General features: G+C 45.6%; 1 protein-coding gene across 1 annotated transcript; it reads right to left on the reverse strand.

Annotated features, from left to right (window-relative positions):
- Window positions 1-601: 601 nt before the first annotated feature.
- LOC125512544 (phosphoenolpyruvate carboxylase 1) lies at window positions 602-18,309 on the reverse strand. Its single transcript, XM_048677644.1, has 10 exons — window positions 17,931-18,309; window positions 17,444-17,835; window positions 17,273-17,357; window positions 16,644-16,866; window positions 15,722-15,825; window positions 15,542-15,629; window positions 3,568-3,722; window positions 2,491-3,489; window positions 1,440-1,826; window positions 602-1,087 (listed from the first exon to the last, which is right to left on the reverse strand). The coding sequence occupies exons 1-10, from the start codon at window positions 18,108-18,110 to the stop codon at window positions 794-796; spliced, it is 2,907 nt and encodes a 968-aa protein (XP_048533601.1). The 5' UTR covers window positions 18,111-18,309; the 3' UTR covers window positions 602-793.
- Between the last annotated feature and the right edge of the window lie 8,581 nt (window positions 18,310-26,890).

A 26,890-nucleotide genomic window follows, 5' to 3' on the forward strand; every position in this document is an offset into this window, starting at 1 on the left:
TGGGATTATCTCGATTTGTTTGTTACAGTGAAGTCGGAGCTGCGGTGGCAGGGCCCCTGTGGCAACGATGACATGCAGCAGATGGTTCGTTCGGTGGTCTTCCACGACGCCAACCTGGCATAGTTCTTTGGATCTCTCCTTCAGAGTCGGAGTTGCGCTGCCTTCGACACGAGTGGCTGAGTTCCTACATGGATCTTCATGTGCTTCTGCACGGTCTCTGTTGTGAGAGTTGGGTCGGTGTTCATCCACAGCAAAGTCGGAATCGCTTGCTCGATGATTAGAGATGGCGATGACACCTGCTAGAGAAGAAGTGATGACAATGACGCATGTGTGCTAGCTCGGCTAGGCACTCTTAGTAAAGATATGTGTGGGACATTTGTGTGCAGCTCAGCGTTTTATGACAGTTTTCGCCCAATTTTCCGTTAATTAACCAGGCAATTTTCTTCTGCTTAATTAATGGATAAGGCAAATCTTTTGCCTCCTTTTCAAAAAATATATATCACCAGCAAAATAAAAGTATTCACAGAATTTCTTTTAAAAAATTGAAACTTCAAAATGGCGGTTGCTACATGATACTTCGGACTTGGAGACAAGCCTGTTATTAGACAAAAGCAGAATATCACTACTCCATATTTTATTCGCCACAGGCATACATTCCCCTTTTTGGATCGGGTACATAAGCAAAGGCACGGAAGTGCCAAATTCCTCCAGAGTTCACTAGCATTGGCGACCTAGCTAAACATATTCACCATATGGCGGAAGACGTTATTTATACAACAAGCGGCATACTGGCCTAGCCTGTGTTCTGCATGCCAGCAGCAATGCCCTTCATAGTCAGGATGAGGGTGTCCTCCAGGCCTGGGGCATACTCGCTCCCACGGTTCAGTTGCACCAGCTCGGCGGGCTCCTTGTCGCTGAACTCCTTGGACAGGGGCGGCTGCTGTGGCGTCACCTCAAAGCTGGGGTCTCTTATCCGCTTCAGGGTGTAGGCTTGGCAAACATTCAAGGTTGTGATGTAGGACTCACGCAACCGCAGACGCTGCTTTAGGTAAGGATCCCCTTCAAGAACGTCCTTGTGACCAGCAACCTGGACAGATCAACAATGGTTAGAAGAGCCATGCGCGGAGATTCTGGTAATTATTTTTATTATGTCTGATAATGTATAGGTCAGTACATTTGAACAAATCATTCAACTAATCATTTTATCTACCTCCGAAAATGGCACCAGCCAAATTCAACTAACCATGTAAAAGGCTTAATGACCAATCACGTACAGATCCGAGTTGTTTTGGACATTGAAAGTCTCTAAGGTTACATCTTGACCATCAGTTTTATGAAAGATAGGTTTCCTTAAATGAGCCTACGTACACATTACGGAAGTATATTTCAGGATGGACCTAGTAATAGTATTATCAAGTTACGTGGTGTTAGCACTTTACCTGAAGGAGTAACTGTTTTGTCTCTTCAAAGTTTTGCCTCAACTGTTCCCCAAAGGACTGCAGATCTTCAGCCACAAGCAATTTGTCATATAAAGCAGCAATTCCTGGATCTCCCTTGGCAAAAACCATCTCAAGTAAGTCAAGGGTGACCCTGAAGAATGGCCACTCATTGTACATTTCTTTCAGAGTATGGATGTTCCTGATGTCCTTCTGAATGATATGTTTAAATGCTGCACCAAATCCAAGCCATACAGGAAGATGAAACCTTGTCTGTGTCCAAGCAAAGATCCATGGAATTGCACGGAGTGATTCTATGCCCCCACTAGGCTTTCTCTTCGATGGCCGGCTGCCAATATTCATCCGACCATATTCAGTCTCAGGTGTTGCCTGAAACAATGGATGCACAAGTTCGTACAAATTAGATCTTGATCTCCACCAAGTTCAAACCCAGCTTCAATCAGCACTGTGATACAATTCAGTGACATTTACATTGTTAATATGTCAACCATACAGTCGTTCAGTATAAGTCAATGCTCACAATTTAGAGAGTGCACATGTAAATCAAAACTGACAGTCCACATAGCAATGGGAAAGGAGCATATCCCTAGGTTGGTATTTGCTCTCTTGAAGAGTCCAAACAGTAGTTTTTGTGCTCTATGCGAAGCCGTATAGTGCCGTACCCTAGATGGCTAAAGTCCAGTAGCAGAAAGCATCACTAGCTTACGCTCTGACCCAAGGCAGGCTTTAGGTACGCTTTAGTTTGAAATCATTAAATATATGCTCGACCTAGTTTATGTCCATGGTACAATCGTGCGTACCTTCTACTATCAACCAGATGAGATAGGGCTTTGATAGGTCAGAGTCAGTCTCCCATAAGACTCTAGGTTCCTCCTATTTTTTCTATAATCAACCAGAAAGCCATGGCATACACGCTCAAAAACAACAAAACCAACAAACCTTTTAGCATGCAGCTTTGTAGAAACGATGACTTCATGCTCATGCTAACTGCAAGGTATATGATAAAAGCATTGGATACAACAGGTGAACGTACCGAGCGGAAGTATTCAACAAAGCGTGGTTCTTGGAAGACTATTGATTGATACTCTTTTGTTGCCACAACAGCCATCTCATCCATTAGAGCACGCCATTCTGGCTTGGGTGAAATTGGGGGATGCATTCCATGCTCGAGAGTAGCTGCAGTGAAGCGCTGCAGAGTTCTAAAGCACAAGTGTTCCTCTCCAAATGAGTGCTCTATGACCTCGCCTTGAACCGTTACACGGAGTGATCCATGTATTGTGTCTGGTGGTTGAGATAATATGGCAAGATGACTGGGACCCCCTCCTCTGCCAACCGTTCCACCTCTTCCATGAAACATTGTCAACTTTACTCCGTAATGCTTTGCAACCTTTATGAGCTCTTCCTGTGCTTTATACATTTGCCACGCTGCAGAGAGACGCCCAGCATCCTTGCCAGAGTCTGAGTATCCAATCATGACCTCCTGCTTGCCATTGATCCTATCCATATACCAGTCTATTGAAAATAGGCGTGCAACCGCTGCTGGAGCTGCTTCAAGATCTGCAAGCTTCTCAAATAGTGGAACAACTCTCAATGGCTTTTTTATATGGCACTCACGCTGTAAAAGCTCAACAGCAAGCACATCGGACGGGGCAGTTGCCATTGAGATGATATAAGCACCAAAACAATCTGCTGGAAGCTCAGCAAGGATATGAAATGTGCTTAAAACATCAGCAACTTCTTCAGTCTGAGGAAGATCTGAACCGAACAATGGGCGTTTGCCCCTTAGTTCGGACAACAGCCACTCCTGGCGTTTCTCCTCAGACCATTCAGCGTAGGATCCAATCCCAAGATGTGTTGTTATAGTATCAAGGACATCAGTGTGTCGATCAGATTCCTGCCTGATATCAAGTTTCACAAGAGCAAGCCCAAAAGTTGATACTTGACGTAAGAAATCAAGAAGGCTTCCATCAGCTATAGGTTTGTCACCACAAGCACACAAAGATCTGTAGCATAGCTCAAGAGGCTCGAGAAACTGCAACATAGGAGAACAATTAGACAACTAATGGCGGCAACCTTCACGAAGAAGTCACATCTGATGATAAGAGCTCACCATCTCGACATTAGTAAAAGTAGACTCCTCAGGAATGTCAGAAACTCCAGTTGTCAATATATGGCGAGAACGTTCGCGCGTATAATACAATTTATCCCTGACATCACCGAGTATGACACGATAAGGTTCATTTGAAGGAACTTGCTTCCAGAACTCTGCAGCAAAGACATTTCTTAATAATAGGCAGTTCAGCAAGAAAATTATTCTTCGCAAGAAAAGGAGTAAAATCAAGCGGTTAACACGACTAAAAATTATTTTCGGTGCCAAGCAAAAAATACCCATGACTACAAGATATAATTATTGAAGTTTTCTCTGAGACCATGATATAATCTATACAAGTTAAAGTCCAAGTTAACCATGTCTACTTTTTATGGCCATATAGCATGGACCTGCATACACATGAGGATATCAATCAAACCAGACAGCAGTAATCAGCTAGGTGTAGATTGAGGAGAGGGAAAATATCTATAAGTTATGAAATATATCAGATTAGTTGTTTAGATAGAGATAAATATTATTATTTTTTTGATTTGAGAATAGATAGATATATAATTGATCATCTTTGAATTAGACATCACCTTCCTTAGCTATAAGAAAAGCTTCTTAGAGGTCAATTCGGACATGTAGCAAGCCTCAGAGTCTCTCTAACCAACCAATGGATATTAGGCCTTGAGAGCAAGTGCCCCTGTTATTCTGACCCTTATCCTATCCACGATATTTCTGTTTTCAATGGCTCATAACTGTTGAACTGGTATATGGGCCTGGCCCATCTCCACTCTAGCCCAAGCCCGTGTGAGGGGCTGACCCAAGAAAGGAGGAACCAGACGCTGTCTGGAGTAAGGCGCCGCTACAGACACATGGATGGACACGAGCTGGTACCCCTCAACCCCTTCCCACCCGCTACAGACACATGGATGGACACGAGCTGGTACCCCTCAACCCCTTCCCACCCCACCCCACCCCCCCTCCCTCCCTCTGCCAACATGGTATCGAGCCAAGCAGTGGCAGCGTACTCACTTGCCAGTGAAGCGGCAGGGCCCGGCTGGGTCAGGCGAGGGAAGGAGGCTGCTCGCGCGGCTGCAGCAGGGGCTGTGACGCAGGGCAGCGGCGCGGGTGCTGCGTAGCCAGGCGGCAGCTGTGTGCGCGGCAAAGGAAGAGGAATGAGGGGTGGTACGGCCGCGCCAGTGGAGACAAGAAGGGATGTGCTGACTTGCTGCTGCTGCGCCGGGGGGGGGGGGGGGGGGGGGGGGGGGGGGGGGGGGGGGGGGGGGGGGGGAAGAGAAGTGCTTCTGCTGCTTGCACTTGATTGCTGTCTGCTGCTGCTCCTGAGAGTTGCTGCCGCTGATTGACAAAGACGCTGGAGTGCTGCGGCTGCTGCCTCTTGCTCGTGGTGCTGCTGGATATTGTGTGCGGCTGCTGATTGCCGATTGCAGAGAGTCACGGCTGCTGCTGAGTGCAGCTCTGCTGAAGGCTGCTGTTGCTGGTTACAAAAGGATGGAGGCAACGACTGGAGCTGCTGCTGCACGCAGCTGTTTGCAAGGGGGAGAAGAAGGGGAAGTAGCTGGTCAGGAAGATGAGTGAACAAAAAGGACTTGCTGAGGTTCTCGAGCAGCTCACTCGGTTCATCACGGACTTGGACTCTGGGGTAATCGTTCCTCGACAGGAAGTGGCTCAGAAGATCGATGATGTGGAGCATCCCAAGTTCATCCCCATGTACACTCCGACTACTCTCCAAGCCTCAAGAGGACATATGACGAGACCTCGAACATATGCCATTGGACACAAGGTGAACTTGCTCCTCTCCGAACTTTCACTTTCTACATGTGAGACATGGCTACTACCTCCAACGTGTGTGTTGTGCATGATCAGGTACTTAGAGAAAAGCCATGGAGCCACCACATCCAACGGACGAGCTAGCGAGGACGCCAAGTACAAGGACCAAGAGAAGAAGCTGCCAGAAATCTACAGCCACCGGACGACCGGTCTGGACCGGACGTCCGACGCCTGGAGACTTCACCAGCCAGCCCAAGTCCCAGCCAGCGAGACCTACAGCGGTCGGACGACCAACGCTGACCGGACGTCCGACATCCTCCAGGGCTCGGACGACCGGCCCCGTCCGGAAATCCGACGATGGCTTTCCCGAGCCAAAACGCCGAACGTCCGACAAGTACCGGACGACCGGACCATCACGAGCCACCGGACGTCCGGTATCCGTCGGACGTCCGACGCCTGTCTGTACACAGTGTATCGGGCCGAGCCCATGTATCCCTTCGCCCTCACTTACCCCTTCGTGGCCCTAGACTACATATACTCCTCCACCTCCACCATTTGAGGGTTAGCATTGGTTTAGCTCATTTGAGAGATAGAGCATTGCTCATCCACATCGGATCTACTCCTCAAGAGAGACCGCGGCCTCTTCGGAGTGGATTCAAGACCTCCTCGTGGAGAAGAACATCAAGACCTCACGGAGAAGACCGGCTACCCTTGTATCGTCCCTAGTTGATCGTGTACCGTGTGAACTCTTATGTATCCGAGGATCTAGCACATGTGTGACTATCTTGTGTTGGTTTAGTGTTTCTCCCGTGTTTTCCCTTGTGTTTCCCCTCGTTTCCCCCTTGTGTTCATCGCGGGATCCGCTCCTTTCGTGAAAGATCGGACAATTAGGGTTCTACCCTACATCATCTTGGTATCATGAGCCACGTTGATCATGATTTCGGAACCTCCCCTCTTTGTTTTCTAGCCTAATTTTGTTGTGTTCTTCCCCAATTTCGAAAATCCCCACCAAAAATAGCCCCAAATTTTTTTTGTGATTTGTTGGTTTGACAAAGTTTTGTTGGATTTGATCCATGGATTTGCTTGGTTTCGAGTTGATCTAGCATTTCCCCAAGTTTCCCCATTTTTTACCCACGAAATCTCATCAATTTTGACCCCAAAATCCCCAAATTCCGCCCAAAATCGCGTCCCGAAACTCGCATCTTGCGTTGACCCCGACCCCCCGGACTCCGACACTTTACGGACGTCCGGAGCCCCTGGAACAACCGGACGTCCGACCTTTTCCGGACATCCGGAACCCCTAACCCGAGCCGAATTACGGATTTCCGAGCCCGCCCGAACGTCCAGCCCCCGGACATCCGACCTTGTCCGGACGTCCGTAACCTGTAAAAATTGATTTCGCTCAAATTTTGTTTCGGCCATAACTAATTCATCCGAACTCTGATTTTGACGTTCTTTATCTCGTTTTGAAGCTCTTGACATCCCCCTTCTGACAAAAATACTACCATCACCATTTGACTCCCATCAAATTTTTGAAATTTTGGCATCTTTGTCTAGGGCTTCCATCACATCATCCGCTACACCACCACCGACTTCCGCAACCTAACCAATATTGATCCCCATCGCATTAGTGGTTGCTTAAGGAGTGATTTGAGTCTCCTAAGGTGTCTAGGCTACTTAGGGACGGTTGCTTCTTCATCAACCACCACCACCACTTCCGCATAGGCTTACCAACCATACACTTCTTCCACACCGACTTAACCCAATTTTGTTTGTGTTGAGAGTTGTGTCTCCTAAGGTGTTTCAGCTACTTAGGGACCGTGCTTCCGACTTCGACACCGTGTATAGTCCACCACCTTACCCTCCATTTCCGCATTGCATACTCCGCAATCCATCATTGCCATTCCGCAATTCCATTGAGCTTTCACAAAACCACCACCGCATTCTCGCTACCACCATTTGACATTTGACATTTGAGATTTTGAGTTCACGGTTTTTCCGTTTCCTAAGGTGTTTCGGCTACTTAGGGACGAGTCTCCATCATCTTGGTATCTCCATCAAGATCACCGCCACTCATCATCGACACGGACGGTAACCTCCATATCATCTTGGTATCGTGGTATCCCTCCATTGTATATTCCCTTGCCATTGCATTGATAACCCCTAGCCCATTTTGCGTCACTTGCCTATCGAGACTAGCCATTTGAGTATTGCCGGCAACGTTACTTGTGCACATTAGTGATCTACACCTCCCATTGCATATATACCGTATCATATTGGTATCATCATATCATCTCTTGTGCCTCAAGTTTGTTCCCGCATATATACAATTGCTATCTTGGTTTGTGCATTGTGCCAAAGTGGCCATACAAAAAAAAACAAGAATAAGCTTTTAAGCAAAAGAGTGAACAAAGAGCTCATAAGCAATAGCCATAGCATCATACCACATTGCATATAAGATCATCTTCGATCACCTTGTGAGAAACACCAGGAACCATACATACATAGCATACTTGGGATAGAAAGTTATCCATTTTGCATCTTATAGGTTGTGCACAAGTGTCGTATCTGCCTATTGAGCAATCGTGCTAGCGTCTCTCTTGAGTTGTGCAACACGAGCGTTTTCCGTGGATTCCACATTTTGTGCTCATCCTTGGTTGCACGACCCCATTTATCTATCCGTGTGTGTGTTTCCGTGTGCCACATATTGCTATTGGTCTACTTGTTTCACTTGCGAATTTGTGAATCTCTTTCAACATTATTGACTCTTGCTAACATTTTGCATCAAATTTTTTGTGCCACTATCCTCACCGAGCTCCACCATAAGCCTTATTTGTGTAGGTGTGAGAAACCGACAAGAATTGGTACCAATTGTGCTATTTCCTTGTCCACATTGGAGTGATCATTAATCCACTTTCAACTTCGGTCAAGGTACATTTGGTATTCGTTCTTCTCTTTCTACCACTCACATTTTTCTCTTGGAGTGATGGATAGGCAAGGCATTTCATCTCCGGTCTTCCACAACAACGACGGCGTGAACAACTACATCACCAAAGCGTCAATCTTCAATCTACAACGACAAATGCAAGGCGCACAATCAAGATTGCGAGAGCGCATCAAGAACCTCTCCATCGACATTCGTCACTCTGAAGCAAGGAGAAGGGACTACATCGACAACAAGCTTTCCGTGCACAAGGAGGAGCAAGATGCAAGGATGGAGGAGATTCGGACCTTGTTGATCAACCGTTCTTCCCCTTCATCATCCTCAAGGCGGCGACGTTCAAGTCACAAGTCTTCGGAGCGCAAAAATGATGCGGCGCAAGTCGTCCACGTCCACATCTCCATGGCAACCACCATCACGTTCGTGATCCACCTCGTCATGAAGGGCAAGTCACCTCCAAGCAACATGTGTACGACGATGACGAACGACATCTACTACGAGCTCAAGTGCGACAACGACACCATCATCATGAAGATGCTCGCCAAGCGTAAATGTACAAGTCCCAACAAGCTCTACTTCACGCCAAGTCCAAGCTTCATGAGCAAAAGAGAAGACTGCGAGACGAGCACCACCAAAACGGAGCTACGGCTACAACAACCACTTCGGCATCTTCCCCAAGTGCTATCAAGGCATCTTCGCATTTGGACGTACGGCATCTTCGCCTACTTCCCCTGAGTTCGCCTACATCGACATCATCAAGTACAAGGCGACCACCTACGAGCGAGGGCGACACTTCCATCTTCGAAAGCCCCTCAAGGGAAGATGGCCGAGCATGGGAAATTCCCTTCGGTCATGGAGACGAGCTATGAGGTGCCACATCATATGGACCTCCTACAACAACAAGACGGCGACAAGAAGGTCGAGCAAGGGCCATCCCCTTCGACCACGGCGACGAGCATGAACCTCTTCAACAACATGAAGACGGCGTCCATATTGGACTCATAATCCGAGTCAAGCTACGAGACCGCACATGAGACCTTATCTTTGGTCTTAGAGGAGAGTGATGATGTGCCATCTTCAGCCTTTATCCACGGCTACAACTACAACATGATTGAGCATGGAGACATTTGCACCAACATCTCTCCGACACCCACATATAAAGAGATGCCCCAATTCCCATGTGAGGAGAGCCACCCCACCATGAGTGATATGAGTGACTCCACCATTTGTGACATTGAGTGCATTTCCTATGAGAGGATGAGTGTGACCACCACTAGCCCCACACTTGAGAGCATCCAAGAGGGAGTGAGTGAGCTACCACACTTAGTGAGTGAGGTAGTTGACACGGCACGTGAGGCCACTTTGATCTCTAACGACTTAACCTCTACTCCTAGTGTGTTTTCTTCTTTGGTGCTAGATCTCCTACATGACGACACGTCTATCCTCGACGAGTCCATGCCTCCAATGGAGACGACGATGGCCATGGTGGACGATGCTACACCCCCCACATGGTTCCATCAAGATGAAGATGACCACGACTCGGTCTTTGACACCTCACCTACAACACATGAGCGATGCTCCAACGGTAACATAGGTGACGGTACTTCTCTTGTCCCACTAGTGGACTATCTCACCAATGATTGCTTGCATGATGTTGATCCACCTATTCCCATGCTTCATGCTAGTGCGACTTCTTCATGTCATGACTTACCTATCTATGATGAATATGATGATGAGCATGTTGATTTGCCTAGTTGTGATGTTATGCTCCATAGGATATCATGTGAAAATTCTATTGGTCACATCATGTTTGATAATCTTTTAAACTTGCCATATGCTATGAGTGAGATCTCCCATATCGCATCGTTTCAATCTCAACATAGTAGCTATACATGCCCCATTCAAATAAATCCCATTTGCACTTATGGCATAGATGACGAGATGATGGTCATTGGTTTTTGTTTTTCATGTGATGAAATTGCCATGCTTCCTTTACATGATTTGCGCAATTCATCTAATATGCCATGCCATGATCGCATTGTTCCAAATATGCATTGTTTTGGATGTTGCCAATATTCTCCATGTGATGTTTCCATTAATACTCATGAGGAGACCCCCATAGTTTCCTCATACATATTAGGAGATTTTGATGCATTCCATACTTTGCATGATTCTCATAATTGCTTACACCATATGCATTCCACGCATAACAATGCTCTACATATTTCTCATGATGCATTGCCCAATTTGAGTCTCCATTATGCTATACATCACAACAAACCTATCATGATGGATGACATGTTTCTATATCACGCATCTCATTTATTTAAGCATTGGATATTTGGTGCTAACCAACACAAACACGTGCGCATCATGATGGATGATGTGTACATATACCACACACACACAATTTTTCCTTTGCATTTGTTTTGTGTAGGTAGTTATGAACTCGTCAACCTCACAATCCCATGAGTTGACGAAACGAGCTCTTGAGAGTAAAGATGACTTGGGATCCCGTGAACTATCGACTACGCGCATCTCTTTTACTTGCCTGTCACACGGCTATGAGATATTTACCATTTGTCACCTTATGCCCATTATATCGTGTTCATTTTGCATGTTATGCCTATTTCTATGCCTTTGTCATGCAATTGTGACCCTTGCTTGCATCTACCCATGATTCACCATTATGCTACTCCTATGTGTATTTGCATGCTTGGTGGAGATCCTTGTTGCTATTGCCATGTTTATCATGCGCCTCATGCTATTGATACTATTTTGCTCATATCCTCCTTTCATGCTTGTGCTATGTCATGTGAATTATTCATGCACACTATTTGCACCCGTGACATGCTTGCTATGTTTCCCTTAGTATGTTGCATCTTTGCACTACTAGCTCACACCACTTGATTGTTATGATTGCTTGCTTTGTCGCATCACCCATGTTCCATTATTACTTGTTTTCTTGGGTTGATGATGCATATGTTCATGCCTCTCACATGATATCGCGGGAAACGATTGCGCGCGCGGGGAAAAAGCGAGCGGTCGGCCTCCCATCGCTATCCACATCGCCACGCGCTCTCTCCCCGCTTCCTCTGCCGCTCCCTCGCCTCGCCACCATGCCGCCGCGCCGCCGGGGATCTTCGAGCTACCGCGGCGTGCGCCAGCGCCCCTCCGGCGCCTTCTACGCTGACATTCGGTCCGGCGACGTCCGCCTCGGCCTAGGCACGTTCAAGACCGCACACGAGGCCGCCCACGCGTACGACGCGGTGGCATGGCGCCTCAGGAGGCCTCGCCCACAGATGAACTTCCAGGACGTCTGGACGTGCGAGCAGGCGCAGGCCGTCGCCCCTCTGCCGCGGCTAATAACTGACGCCGACCGTCAGGAACACCGTCGGCAGCAACGCCGCCTCCTCATCGCCAAGGCGGACGAGCGAGCCATGATGGAGTGGTGCCAGCGCCACCCGAAGGACGTCGCCAACGAGAATGCCTTCTGGGCGGAGGAGGGCAAGGCGACGCGCGAAACGGGCGGACAGGCGGTCGTCGGAAGGCACTGGTGATATCGCAGTGCGATCTGGGAGCGGCATTATTCTTCTCTAGCGACGATAAGCGGTGGGGAGACGTGTGGCTTGATACGTCGGACGACACAAGCGAGGAGGAGGACGACGACTCGGAGTACTTTCTAGTTGCACCGTAGTTTTTACCTCGGATTAGTGTCTTTTTTTACCTATCTATACTAGATGAACTATCTATGTATCGCTTTTTTATCCATGTATCACTTTTTATCTATGCCTATGGTTTTTTATTTGTTTTGAGTGCATAGCGGAGTTTTTTTTGCAGCACCTGCTGGAGCGGCTCGCACGCGCTAAACTTTGCGGCAGCCGCTGGAGGCACCAGACTCTCTTGCCTACTATTGATGAGGCTATTGCATCAATGACTCGAGAGGAGGAGCTTTCTCTTGAGCAAGCAGACGTGAAGGTTGTGCCTACTTCGACGTTTGCAGCAAGTGACCGCACGGAAGGGAGAGATCCCAGGGACTATTATACATGTGGGGAGGTAGGTCACCGGAAGTGGGAATGTCCAACTTGCCGTAGAGGCTAGGGGCAGAGGTGGATACTCAGGAAACTCATAGATCAAAGGGCACACATGACAGTTGAAGGGGACACTGGGACGTCAAAGGGCGAAGAAGTAGGTGATGTTCCCTATGAAGACTTTGCTCACTAGGCCTCCGCTGATGAAGATAATCTGGAAAAGGCATCTCTTGCGACTGATGAGAATGCTCCAAAGTAGGTTCTAGACTCTGGAGCATCTAAGCATGTTGCGAATAAATCATGTGTGTTTGAGTCTTACAATAAGCATCCTCCTACTCACAAGGGCACTATATGAACTATTGATGGTACAAAACAGCTTGTTGTAAGGGTTGGCACAGGAAAGTCCATCGACCATCTACCTATCCTCACTTTTACATGAGCCAGCTTTTCCTGTCAATTTGGTCACTTCCAGTGCTCTAACTGATCAAATAGACTTACGTGTGATCCGTGACAAGTTCGGTTGCCTTATTCAGGAGTGACAGACGGTTGGGACTTGCACCAAGCGTAGGGGGCTTTGGTATATGGACCAAGAGGTGCAGCCAGACTTGGTGTGTGCTGCGACCATGGAGGACAAGGAGAAGCAGGCGATGATCCATCACGGTAGAATGGGGCATATATCTTTTGATAAGATGAGAAAAATATTTCCGGATGTTATGTGCGAGAGAGACAAGGGCAAGTTGACAGGAGATGCTTGCAAATACGCCGAACACATAAGAGCCTCATGTGGGGGCTTAGGAGCATCTCCGTTTATGGATTCCTTCGGATGTATGGACTTGCCCAATAGTGTCAATGAATGGAATGAAGTACTCTATTACCTTTATCAATTGTTATTCTCGTATGACTTGGATTTATTTGATGCATCACAAGGATGAGGTGTTGAGCTGTTTTCAGAATTTCAAGGCCTTGGTGAAGAATCGAAACTGTTTTCAGAATTTCAGTGCCTTGGTGAAGAATCAGTTTCAGGTGAGTGGTAGAAAGGAAGAATCAACATATTCTTGAGGTTGCTCGATCATTATGTATACGCTGAATGTGCCAAGTTCTTGTGGAGCCTGATCAACCGGACACCATCAAGAATACTAAGCATGAAATCTCCGTGTGAGTTGATGTTTGGAGAAACTAAGTTCGTTGTTCATCAAACTAAGCACTAAAGAAAAACAAGATATGGGTGCTAACCACATTGCCGGCAGAAAAGGAAGCAGTAAGTTGTAAAGTGGATCTACGCCATGAAGCAGAATCCCGAGGGGAAGGTGAAACGGTATAAGGCCAGATTGGTCGCCAGAGGATATAGTCAAACTAATGGGATTGACTATGATGAGATGTTTGCTCCAGTGGCAAAGATGAACATAGTAAGGATATTGGTTTCATATGCTGCAAACTATGGGTGGAAGCTGCACCAATTAGATGTCAAGAATGTCTTCTTGCATGGTGAGCTGCAGGAAGAAGTGTACATGGAGATACCACCAGGTTTTGGTACTTCAGAGATCAAGAGGAAGGTATGCAGGCTGAAGAAATCCTTGTATGGACTGAAGCAATCCCCGAGGGTCAGGCATGGTTTGATAGGTTCAGATGTGTTGTCTGTGTTATGGGGTATGGTCAATGTAACGGTGACCACACGATGTTCTACAAACACTCTGATAGGAAGATCACCATTCTTGCAGTGTATGTGGATGACATTATCATCACTGAGATGATAAGAAAGGAACAGAGAGATTTGAAAGGGTGTCTGAGCAAGGAAATTGAGGTAAAGGATTTGGGCAACCTAAAATACTTCCTTGGCATTGAAGTGGCCTGGATATAGAAGGGAATATCTTTGTGCCGACAGAAATACACCTTGGATCTCTCGAGTGACATGGGCATCATGATGGGATGTCGTGCAGCCCCTACTCTAAAGGGCCGCCCAGTGCATGTAGCTCCCGCTTGCGCAGGGTCCGGGGAAGGGTCCAACCACTTTGGGTCGTTTGTACGCAGTCTTTCCCTGGATTTCTGCAAGAGGCTGTTTCTAGGACTTGAACCCGTGACCTCATGGCACAAGGCAGCAGCTTTACCACTGCAGCCCCTACTCTGGTTGAACAAAATCATCAAGTGACAAAATCATCAAGTGGCAGCACAATCAGGACAACTAGTGAATAAGGAAGATTATCATAAACTACTTTGGAGGTTATTGTACTTGTGTCGTACAAGGCCTGACATTACGTATGTCGTGGGTGTGGTGAGAAGATACATGCATGAACCAAGGAGTGGGCATCTTGATAGTGTGCACAGAATCCTGAAATACTTGAAGGGCAATGCGGGTAAAGGGTTGTGGTTTGCGAAGAGTGGACTTCTGTGCTTGTGGGGGGGGAATTTGGTTTCATGGAGAAGTAAGAATTAGACAGTTGAGTCTAGATCAACAGCAGAAGCTGAGTATAGAGCCTTCTCAAAGGTTGAGTGAGATACTCTGGGTGAAGCACCTAATAAGCGAGCTGAAGCTTCTGAGGAAGGGACGGTGACAAAACATGTGGAAATTGATCGCTTCTTCATTAAGGAGAAACTTGCATCAGCCTTACTCATGTCAGCTCTGGTAACAAAAGGACCTCCCTCCCTCCCTCCCTCCCCCCCCCCCTCCCTCCCTCTGCCAACAATAACAATATATGATCCCTCTCTCTCTCTCTCTCTGCCAACAATAACAATATATGATTGGTGTTTATAATGAGAACTTCCAAGCCTCTAGAATTAATATCAATGCCTTATCTCTATAACAAAAAATAATCAACACCTAAATCTTGTCAAGGTAACGTGCCTGATCCAGTAGATTTTAGCAGATATTGATCTAGTAGATGCACTTATCGAATCATCTGACAAGCTAAAATTAAATGATGATCCACAACATGTGGTAAATAATAAATGGCAATAGGCATGCACATTTTTATATGCAAAGGAACTAAAGCATATAGTTTGTAGTGAAGTTAAGATGCTCTTATAGAGCTAAGTCTGATGTGGTTAAACTAACAAAACATGGCTAAAAATATAAAAGAAAAACTATGCAAAGTTTCTTTGTGTTGAAGTGATACTGCATGTGTCAAGAGCAAAGCAAGAAGTGAAAAGAGCATCCAGTTTTTCCGATGATAAGCTGGCCAACACTTATGCAAATTGACCAAAACACTTATTGCCAAAATTAAATTTCTGTTACCTATATAGTGCTTTGCAGATTTTTTTGAGGAACAATGTAGTTCATCTGCACGGACCCGAAGTTCATCACTGCAGCGCCACATAGAAAGCTAGAAAAACATCTTTTGTTCTTAATATTGGGATATTATAATATTGCAAGAGTACCTTACAGCATGTAAAAGTACTTCTGTTGTTACAATACCTCAAACATCAGATCTTCTATCTGAGAGAAGTACAAGTTAGCAGCCATCATCCTTGCTAACAAGCAAACATCACGTGTGACCTCCGGTGTAACCCTTGGATTTCCTATGGAACAAGAGAGTATAAGATAAGTTCTAACATTATTTATTATGGACAGGAAAAAAGCCTCTAGTTCTACCGTAAATATCATGTCCGGACCAACCAAAATATATATAGTGTGGGCCGAACAAGTCCCGGACAGTCCGGCCAATTGTTCGGGCCTTTCTTATCTAGTTCTAATATATACTCCCTCCGTCCCAAAATAAGTGACTCAACTTTGTACTAACTTTATAGTCACTTATTTTGGGACGGAGGGAGTACATCTCAAGATGGCTTCAAATTGAAAAACGTGTGCTCCTGCGGAGGATGCATATACGGCCAAACAGTCCACAGCCAAATTCGGAGTCCAGACTAGTGCCCTCCAAGTAAGGTTAGTTAGACAATTTGGACGGAAATTGGAGTCATTTTCTTGTTCTTGTACGGAAAGTCCAGCCACCTCATATATAGATGAGAGGTGATGGCCGATTGAACAGCACAATCGATCAATCTACCACTTTTACCTTTTACAATGGTAAAATGTCAACTTTTACCTTTTACTGTTTTGGCTATTATGGCCGCATATGACCTCAAACGGAGATGACCCAAAAAACAAAGTTGTTTGTCATGACGAAGCGCACAACTTTCATGTTGAACACTTATTCATTTGAGGCCATATTAAGGACGTTTTTGTGCAGGCCAAAATCTGGTGTACACTCACATGTACCACTACGAAATCTGGTATCTTCCCCGCAAAAAGGTCTAGTACATATAACAGACTCTTCATAAAAGCATAATTCCCTTTCCTAAATGATCACTGATGTACAAAGTGGCATAGGAGAAAGTACCATCACGGTCACCACCCATCCAGGAGGAGAACTGAATGAGAGGAGCGTTGTAAGGAAGACGCTCATTAATCCCAATATTTTTCAAAGCAGTGTCAATACGGCGCAAGAATTTTGGTACACCCTTCCATATAGTTTCATGGAAATAACTCATTCCGGCACGCATTTCATCCTGCGGAGTGGGAGGTGTCCTGCGGATTTCATCGGTTCGGAAGGCAGCTTGAATCTGTGAAACGTGTTAAGAGATGAATCAAAAGAGAAAAACGTGATGGGACATAATAGTAGAAAACAAGAAGTGATTTTCCACATACATTTAAAGTTTTAAACTTGCATATAATAAGCTACGCCTACCATGTTGCATAGATTATTTACATTATCTCATTATCTTATTTGACTAAAGATGAATATGTGACCAGTTTGGTCAAATCATACTGAGATCTTGTGTTGAATGTGTCATGAAAGCTATCATAGGTGTGGGTTTATAACAGTTAGGAGGGGTACAGGCTACATATTAAATGGGCAGTTCCAGCTATTCGAAAATAATACAATACTAGTCAAGAAAGGTTTTGGTGTACCCTTTATATTGAAAGATCAAATTTACTTTATAATATTCTCAAGTTTCTTCAATTTACCTCCCTCTGCAGAGCCTCATCGAGCTCCTGCTTGTCATCGGCAGTGATATCCTTTGCATACAACTGCCTCAGGCAATTCCGGATCCTGCACAATCAATTAACGCCACAAAATTTTAGAGTCTCCACAAAGGCGAAAGCAATGGGAGTGGGATTCATTGTCCATCGCATCACCTCCCGTGCTTCTGGAGCAGGGACCTCCTGACGGATTGCGTGGGGTGCGCTGTGAACACAAGATCGACAGTCTGGTTCTTGAGTGCATCGAACACCTCCTCACGGGATTTTCCGAGCTCGGAGACCAGCCGTTTGAGTGTCTCCTCGATGTCAGACTCGGTGGGCGCTGATGCCTCGTCACCGAAGTCACCCCGCTTGAGCTTGCTCCGGCGGCGGAACGCGATCTGCACCTCCTCGGCCAGGTTTGCGAGGTTGAGCATGTGCGAGAACGAGCTGGAGACGACGATGGAGTCAGCGGGGGACAGACTGGTGAGCTTGCTCCCGAGCTCGGCTATCCGGGCCTCGTCCCGATCGGTCTCGTACTCCGCCGAGAGCTCGTAGCACTCCTGCACCTGCATAGGAGAAGAGAACCAAACAGTCCGTAAGGGCATGATGTCGGACAGATGGTGTGCGGATCTGGGAAGTAGATGAGACGGGAAGGGCGCACGAATTCGCGGAGGTGGGGGCCGTGCAAGTCCTGGAGGATGTCGAGGAAGCGGTCGACGAGGAGGGCGTCGTACTCAACGAGTTTGTCGTCCTCGGAGACCTTGCCGGGGACGAGGAGCCGCAGCTGCGCGTCGATCGACTGGTGCCGCTCCATTGCGGCCTTCCCCGAGGGCGCCGCCATCTGGCTGCGCGCCCGCGCCTGCGTTAAATCAAGCGGGTCCCCTCTGGGGTTTGCGGGCAGCTCGCGCAAATCCCCTCCGGTGCGTGCTCGCACGTGGCGGCGGCGGTGGAGGCTCGTCGGCGAGGGATATGGGGCGGAACTATAGGTAGGCAGAGATCGGAGTCTTCTTTTTCAGGTGAGGTAGAGAGCGGAGTCTGCTTTGGCCTGCCCGGCCTCCGTTCGTCGTTTCCTCACTAGTCGCTGACAAACAGGTCCACACATAGGGTGGATCCCATAGTTACAGGAGACAATAGCTAGAATGCCACTATAAGAAACTGAACTTGTCAAAATACCACTATGAAAAATCAACTTGCCAATATACCACTACTTTCAGTTTTCTCTAGCCAAAATACCACTAGTGACTAACGGAGAGTAACACCATCCAAAAAAAGACTTCTATACCCTTACCTCTTCACAGCCCAAAGCATACATTTCAACAACAAAAAGAGCAACTATAGTGCAACATTTCAAGAGCCAATTGACATGAAAACATCACCAACTCAACATAATCTTACTTTGCATCATCCAACAACAAGATAGCAACTTTTCAGCATCATTTTGAAAAATTCCAACAGCATTTTGACAACATTTCAGCAGCATTTTGACATGAAAACATCACAAATTCAACATAATCTAAGTTTACATCATTGAACATCAATATAACAACATTTCAGCAGCATTTTGACAGCATTTTCAGCAGCATTTTGACATGAAAACATCACCAATTCAGCATAATCTCAGTTTGCATCATTGAACAACAATATAGCAACAAATCAACAAATCAACAATGATACATAATGGTTCGAAATAAGATAACATCAACAACGATACATAATGGTTCAAAAGAAGCTAGCATCAACACATAATGGTTCAGACCACCATTTCTTCAAACAAAAGATCATGGTTCTCACAACCATAAACAAAAGATGATGATTCTCCCAACCAAATGCACTAAACTCGTCGTAGAGGGCTAGGAGCAGCAATTTTACTCCTTGTAGATCCACTAGGAGGTGTACAAGCAATTGCAATAGTTGTTGTCCTCTGCCTTGTCATTGGACTCGTAGGAGTATCAAGTTGAGTACCTTACTTAGTTGGTGTCTTAGGAGAAGTAGCCGCGATGCTTGCTTCAACCTTTGACTTTTTCCTACATTCAAAACAATATTGTTAGTAATTAATATGCATGACTTTTGGCAACAATGTGAGAAGAAGTAGTATGATGAAAGAAATACCATGGAAGAGGAGTAGCATCATGAAATAAATATAAGTGAAAGAGATGAGACTTATGAAATAAATATCGCGGAGGAGGAGTAGCATCTCGATCCGCGTCACTTTCCATCTCAGGCTCCTTGCATGTCTTTCGAAGATGGCCTATTGCTCCACATCTTTTGCATTTGTGTCTTCTACCGGTTCCACCTTCGATGTAATTCTTTATCCTCCTAGTTCTTGGACGTCCAACACTCTTGCTAAGTTTGGGAGGGATCATATCAAATCCAGGATTTACCTTGGGCCATTGGGATCTGCCCCTAATTGGCATGAGAACTCCAGCATATGCCGCTTGGAACCTTGCCACTGAGAAGCACTCTGCAACATAATCCTCTAGCTTGGCTTTTTTGGAGAAGATGAACCGAAGAGCATGTGTGCAAGGTTTACCACAAATCTGCCATCTTCTACAAGAGCACTCGTTTTTCTCCAAGTTAACGACGTGCCTCCATCCATTTCCTGAAATCTCAGCTATATTTGGCGATGCTCTTGCTTCCAAATAATGTAGCCCCTTACTTTTCAAATTCAACTCCTTTATCACACTAGGTAGTATGTAACCTAGCAGCGCTTCACCAACGGCTCTCCTTTTCTCGAACAATATCATTATCATTTCTCTAAGGTTGTCCAAAAGCTCAACAAGTGCAAGTTGCTTCACATCCTTAATCCAATTGTTGAAAACCTTTGCCAAATTATTGCTAACATACTCAACTTTTGTCATTGCTGAAAATTTGCTTCTTGTCCACACACGGTTGTGATGCATGTTCAAATAGGCTATTACTTCAGCGCTTTGTGCTTGTATTTCTGCCATTAGTGAATCATGCTTCTCTACTTCATATGTCCAAGCTGCAGGCCACATATTATCTAGTATGTCACCTTTGAACTTTTTCTTGAAGTTGAGCATTAGATGCATCATGCATTCTCTATGTTCACAATTTGGGTAGACCTTAGAAATGGCATTCTCCAACCCCTTGCATGCATCGGTATGGATTGCAAGCCCTTGTGGTTCTCCAATAGCCATTTTCAACTGCTCCATGAACCATACCCAATTTTCTGTATTCGCTTTCCCAAATATTCCAAATGCTACCGGAAACATCCAACTATGCCCATCTACACCAATTGCGGCTGCCAATTGGCCAGTGTATTTCTCACAAAGAAAAGTTGCATCAACCCCCAAATATGGTCTACACCCTGCCAAAAACCCATCAATGCATGGCTTGAAGGCAATGAACAACCTATTGAAAACATGCATAATTTCACCCTTGCTATTGGTAGTTGTTTTTACATCTATCTCAAATATACTTCCAGGATTGGCTACCAACAATTCAGCTCTAAAGTTCCACAACAACTGAAAATTCTCTTTATATGTACCTTCTAATTGATCCTTTGCACGAGATCTCCCTTTCCAAACATCGGTGTATTGAAGCTTAATATCATACTCCCTTTGCAAGCGTTCTTTTAGCTGTTTTGCACTCACCATGGCATTCTCCTCAAGTGCAGCCTTCCCTTTATCAGCGAGCCAATCTCTATTTGCCATTCCTTTGCTGCAGTTTTTGCTCCCACAAGTATGTTCAAAGGGAAGTTTCTTTACCTGCAGTGACATCAAGAAACACAAGTGTCAAATAAATAACAATATAAAGAAAAGAAATAAACAATAACATGTGCCAAAGAAAGAAGCAAACAATGCTACTAATCATACCATGAAAGTGTTAGTGTTCGGTAACTTGGAGGCATGTATCCTCCATGGACAATCCTCATCGGTGCAACTAGCCCTGAATCTTTTAGTGTCACTATATTGCGTGTCAAAAGACCAATCTTCTCTAATTGCTAGTTGTCTCAATGCAACTCTAAATGCTTTGGAGTTAGGAAATGTGGCTCCTACTTCGATTCGAGGATTTTTTTTATCGTGGAGATAAGTAGGAGCCACATTGTTTGCGAGTAATGTCTCATCATCCCCTCGCACATGATGTGGATCATAAGAGTTGTCAACATCTAGTGTTCCCAATGGTACTCTTGCAGCCTTTGGCTCGACATTTTTCTCCTTTGACTTTGCATTCTCCTTTGACTCCGCATTCTCGTGCAAATAGGTGTTCTCCTCACCGCATCCTACAGGCTCATCATCCTCATACTCGCCTTCATAGGCTTGCTTCGGCCAAGCAAAGAATGGAGCATGAATAGGTTGATCATCCATATCCTCGGCCATGATAGGAGCTTGTTCCTTGTGTTGCTGTTTGTTCTTAATGGTCACACCAAACCTCACTATTTTCGTGTTAGAACACCTATCAAACAATTCAGCTATCTCTGATTCAGAGATCAATGGGATGGTGTTATATCATGTTTCATACCAAATGGTCATTCTTTGATCAGGAGACCACTTGAACTTCTCTTCCAGAACCTCCTTTATCCGCGCCACAGACAAGTCCCGACCGACCATGAAATCCCATGTTTTGCCCCTTCTGTAAACTCTTTTGCCGTCTACAATCGTCAAGTAGGACTGAACATCTATTTCTACTTTGAAATCGGCCATCGAATCGACTCTGAAACACACAAACACAGCAAATTTAGACTGCACTTACAATGAAAAAGAACTATGAAAACAGGGGGAAATTTTGTAGCTTTTGCCGCTGGAGATGTACTAGAGGGTTGGAGGCAGAGGAGCCGCTCGAAGGCGAGGTTGCAGGGGAGGCCGCGAGCTGGTCCGGTCGGTGCCAAGCAATGGAGTGCCACCGTAGGACTGATCCGGAACGAACTCGAGCAGATGGACGAGCTGGGTAAGGTTGCAATGGAGCAGAGGATACCGGCAAACTGATCTGGGATGAGCTGGGGCGGATACCTCTGACCGGAGCTGCGCCGTTGGGCTGGTTGGCGCCGGAGCCGATGCGTCAGAGGGAGGGAGGAGCCAGCCACGAACCCAGGGAGGAGGAGGAGGGCGGCGCACGGAGGGACCTGGGGGATGGGTGGCGGAGAGGGTCAGAGGGAGGGAGGAGCTGCGGGGCGGCGCCGGCGACGGCTGGTTCCTCGCGCCGCCATGCTCCTGGTGTGTGCGTGCGGGAGGAGAGGGGGGAGAGGATAGGGTTGAGCCACGGGGGTAATTTTGGAATATCCAAAAAACTGACAAGTTGCCTCCGGTTTGACTAACAGAAAAAGTTTGACAACTAACGGAAGTGTTATTTTGACAAGAAAAACTGAGTGTGCAGTGGTATATTGGCAAGTTGGTTTTTCATAGTGGTATTTTGGCAAGTTCGGTTTCTCATAGTGGCATTCTGGCTATTGTCTCTAGTTACAGAGCTGTGTAAAACCGAGCTCCCACATTCACCGGAGCATATGGGCCGTTAGATTCGATTTCCTTTGCGATCCTGGCAGCCGGATCTCAGGCCGAATCGTTGTGAGTCGTTGGATACTTACCCGATCGACCTCAACCGTCTGATAAAATTGCAATTGCAACAAACTATAATATCCCAGGCCCATTAGGGTATTTTTTTCATTTCACATAGAGGTGTCTAAAAGGCAGCAACCCCAGGTGTAGAACCCTAGTCGCCGCCCCATCCGCATGTCCTCTTGTGCACTCACTTCCTCCCCTTCCCTCGCATCGCGCCCAGCAAGCCGTCAACCAACCACTCCTCCATTTCCATTATGACCGCAACCTCCTCTCGAGTTGCTGCTCCCTCCCCCCCACCCCCCTCGATGAGGCCGCCACCTCAATCCGTTGTCCAGCCTGCTTCGGCATGAGCAGCAGGAGGACCCTGCCGCCTTGGAGCAGGCCACGACACCGAGGGCGGCGGAGGGCATTGTGAGGTGTATCTCTACCCCCCTCCTCCTCCTCTTGTGTGTGTGTCTGAGAGAGACTAATCTATATTTAAATTATTATACAACTTCATGGTTACATTTGCAAGAGGTTACTATTTGTACAAAGTGTTGCTGCTGGATAGATATATGCTAATGCGTGTATAAACTCTAATTGTGTACCCCTTTCGAGCGTTGTTCTTGTTTAAGTCAGCACATCTCCTCATTTTCGGATAAATTGTCATATGACTGCCAATGTTATGAACCAAACTTCTCTTACTGAAGATGCTTACGTCTAAATCGTGCGTCCTCTTTATCAATATATCTATCCGATGTGTTTTCGACATCTAAAACCTGTCTTTGATTTTGCATCTTATTGTTTTGGTCATTTGTTATGGTAAACATCATTCTCTTTTTATATACGTCCATCTATAACCAAATGATCATGCTTTCTCTAGAGACACTCTGGCAATTGACATAGTTCGAGCTAACAAGGCCTCCAAAGAAGCCGCAATGGGAAGCCACTCGATTGTACATTAATGATCGTGCCATCCTATATTCTACCATTATATGTATGAATTTATATGAGTTCTGCCTATCTTTTGTGAACTTACTTCCTATGGAAGTTTTGTATTAGCGACCCATAGTGCTAAATACTATAGTATTGCTATTGTTCTATGTCTTGCCACAATCTCGGTATTCTTAATAATTTTGTTTCATTTCCTACCAGATGTATCATCAGGTGTGATGGACCTTAATATACTATGATCATGATCAATTCCAAAGAATACTATTTATTAATAGTCAGATTTACTTATCTGCTTTCCTTGCATTTCTGCCTGGCTATATACAATTTCTGCCACCGGGTCAACTAAAACGAGAACGTATGGGGTGCAGCTGGCTGCACTTCCTATCTAGTGATCATAATGCATCGACGATCTCACTCTGCTATATTTTTTCTATTTTAGACAAGCAAGACGTACGCTGCTGTGTAGAGACTGAACCGGCACATCATCTTGAGATTGACGAAGTCGTCACAGGGCTTTCATAGTCGACGAAAACATGTCCTCTCACTAAACGCATATCGTCGAAAGACACAACATAAATTCAGGAAAATGTGAGTACCAATGTCAAGTTTAGGACTTGAACTGTGGTGGCCGGGATACCTTTTGTCCTCCTACCCATCCAACCACAGGTTGACAGTGATTTCTCCTACCAACAATGTGTATGGAGCACCTGCCTATCCAACCTAAAAATAGAACATACCTCACACAGGAAAAAAACCCGGATACATACTATCCGTCACAACGACAAATGATGCGAAGCCGACACAATTGAACAACCTGGGACCGAGTGAAAAAGAATGCACATCATTCATTGCAACGACAATGCATGTTGTGAAGCCGGCATACTCAACCAAACGGGGCTGGCTAAAAAGGACAATCAGGCCTCTGCTCGGAGCAAAAGTTTGGCCATGTTTAAGATGTATCACTATGTCTTAGGTATTCACGCATGTTCTTCCTCATGTTGGTCTCTCATGTGTGCAACACATGTGCCCTAGTTTTGTGCTAGAACTAGGCCTTCATTGATGTTGATGATACACTTCCATATCTCATAGCATATACACGTCCTTCACTTCATAGTCTATTTTGCGTCTGGCACAGCCGCATCGCCCATTTTTTGTGGAGTGTCTTATCAAGATAGGTCTTCAAGGTATCACGGGGCTGGTCAATGATTGATTGATGATGTGATGTCAGCAAGCTATTCTTCAGGCTTGCCTTCATCAAGCACCATCCATAGCCTCTGGATGTCGACGAAGTTTGAAACCGTGACGCCCCAACAATCTAGCTTATCTACATCATCATAGATGCAAAATCCAGCGAATGTGCAGCCTCTTTGGTGGAGGAACCGCCTAAGAGAATTGTTTCCTCCCAGCAACATGCATACCTGGTAGAGGAGACAACTCTGATTGTAGCACAACTGGATTAGCGATGCTTTCTGCTCACGCTAACCATTGGCATTGGGTGTGTACTCCATGTCGATGTCGACGATATTAATTCTATGGCCTCGCAGCCACGCCTTGCACTCTCTTATCTAGCAATTGACGCGGATGTGACGGTTGGTGTACACGGTGTGGATGGTGCGCCTTCCATGGGTCTCCACGTTGATGAGGACATGGCTACCATAGTTACACCCACAACTCCTGTTGTTATACCTATTGGACCAATTACTAGAGCTTGCACACGCTAGTTAAATTTGCAGGTACTTTCGTTTCTTGGTAATGTTTCTAATGTTCATGAGAATATGATGTTGACTAACTTAGATACATTTGTGTTGCTTACAATTGAAGAGTCTAGTATGGACAAGAAGGATAAACAATTGTGATGCCTCCATTTATAATCGTACACTAACAATACATGCATCATGCACGATCATGAACGGTGACTCACGTTAATATCACACCACAACTATACGACACAAATATAAACATAAATCTTATATTACAAAGGGACATTTACATCTATGCCCCTAATTTGCGCCCACTCTCAGATTTACCCCTAATTTTAAAGCATGCTCAAATTTGCCCCTCTGCCGTTAGGTGCACTTACAGAAATACCCTTCTGTGCCGTTACCGTCCGGTCAAAGCAGGTCAAATCCGGTCAAAGGGCTTTGACCATCCTGAAAAAATAGCAAAAAAATTCTAAAAAATCTGAAAATTTGTGGGATCTAAGATACTCAGGTTCGCAAGGTGCGTGCAAAGTTTCATGTTGTTCATACATTCCAAGAGCTCGTGTCAGGGGAAAAACAATAAATATGTAAGCCTGTGAACAGTGAATTCAAAAAAATAGTAAGAAAATTCAAAAAAATATGAAATTTTTTGGCATCAAAGAGGCTCGGGTCTGCAAGCTGCGTGCAAAGTTTTGTTGTGTTCGGACATTGGAGGGGCTTGTGGAGAAAAAACAAAATTTGGCTCGGGAAAAAACTTGGGAAAAATGACTATTTTGTTTTTCTTGCTAGAGCTCCTCGCATGTCATTTGATCACAAAAACTTGCAAGCACCTTGTGCACCCAAGCCACTTTGATGCCAAAAAAATTCATATTTTTTAATTTTTTTGCTATTTTATTTCAAATTTATTGTTCATAAGCGTGCAGATTAACTGTTTTTCCTCGCCACAAGCTCCTGGAATGTCCAAATAGCACGAAAATTTGCACACACCTTGGGCACATGAGTATCTTCGATCTCACAAAATTTTAGAATTTTTTAGATTTTTTTGCTATTTTTTCAGGATGGTCAAAGCTGTTTGACCGGACGGTAACGGCGCAAAAGGGCATTTCTATAAGGGCACCTAACAGTGGAGGGGCAAATTTGAGCAGGCTTTCGAATTAGGGGTATATCTGATTAGGTGGTTCGAGTTAGGGACAGAAGTGCAAATGGCCCTATTACAAACTAGGGTCACGAGGACCCATAATGCATCAATCATGAAAGCAAATATTATCTGGGTACAAACATAGTTAGACAAGTTTTGCCTTAAGAAGGCTCAGCAAAACAACAACGCTAGATCGAAAGGTGTCGTGGTTTTGTGACGGCAGATGCCCTAGTGAAAGGACTTAGGTGTGGAGCCATCGCAACGTAGGTTAGCTCGAAGGGGTTGAACGGGACGAGAGACACGAGTTTACCCAGGTTCGGCCCCTCACCAACGA

This window comes from Triticum urartu, chromosome 6, assembly GCF_003073215.2.
Source record: "Triticum urartu cultivar G1812 chromosome 6, Tu2.1, whole genome shotgun sequence".
NCBI classification, from domain to species: domain Eukaryota; kingdom Viridiplantae; phylum Streptophyta; class Magnoliopsida; order Poales; family Poaceae; genus Triticum; species Triticum urartu.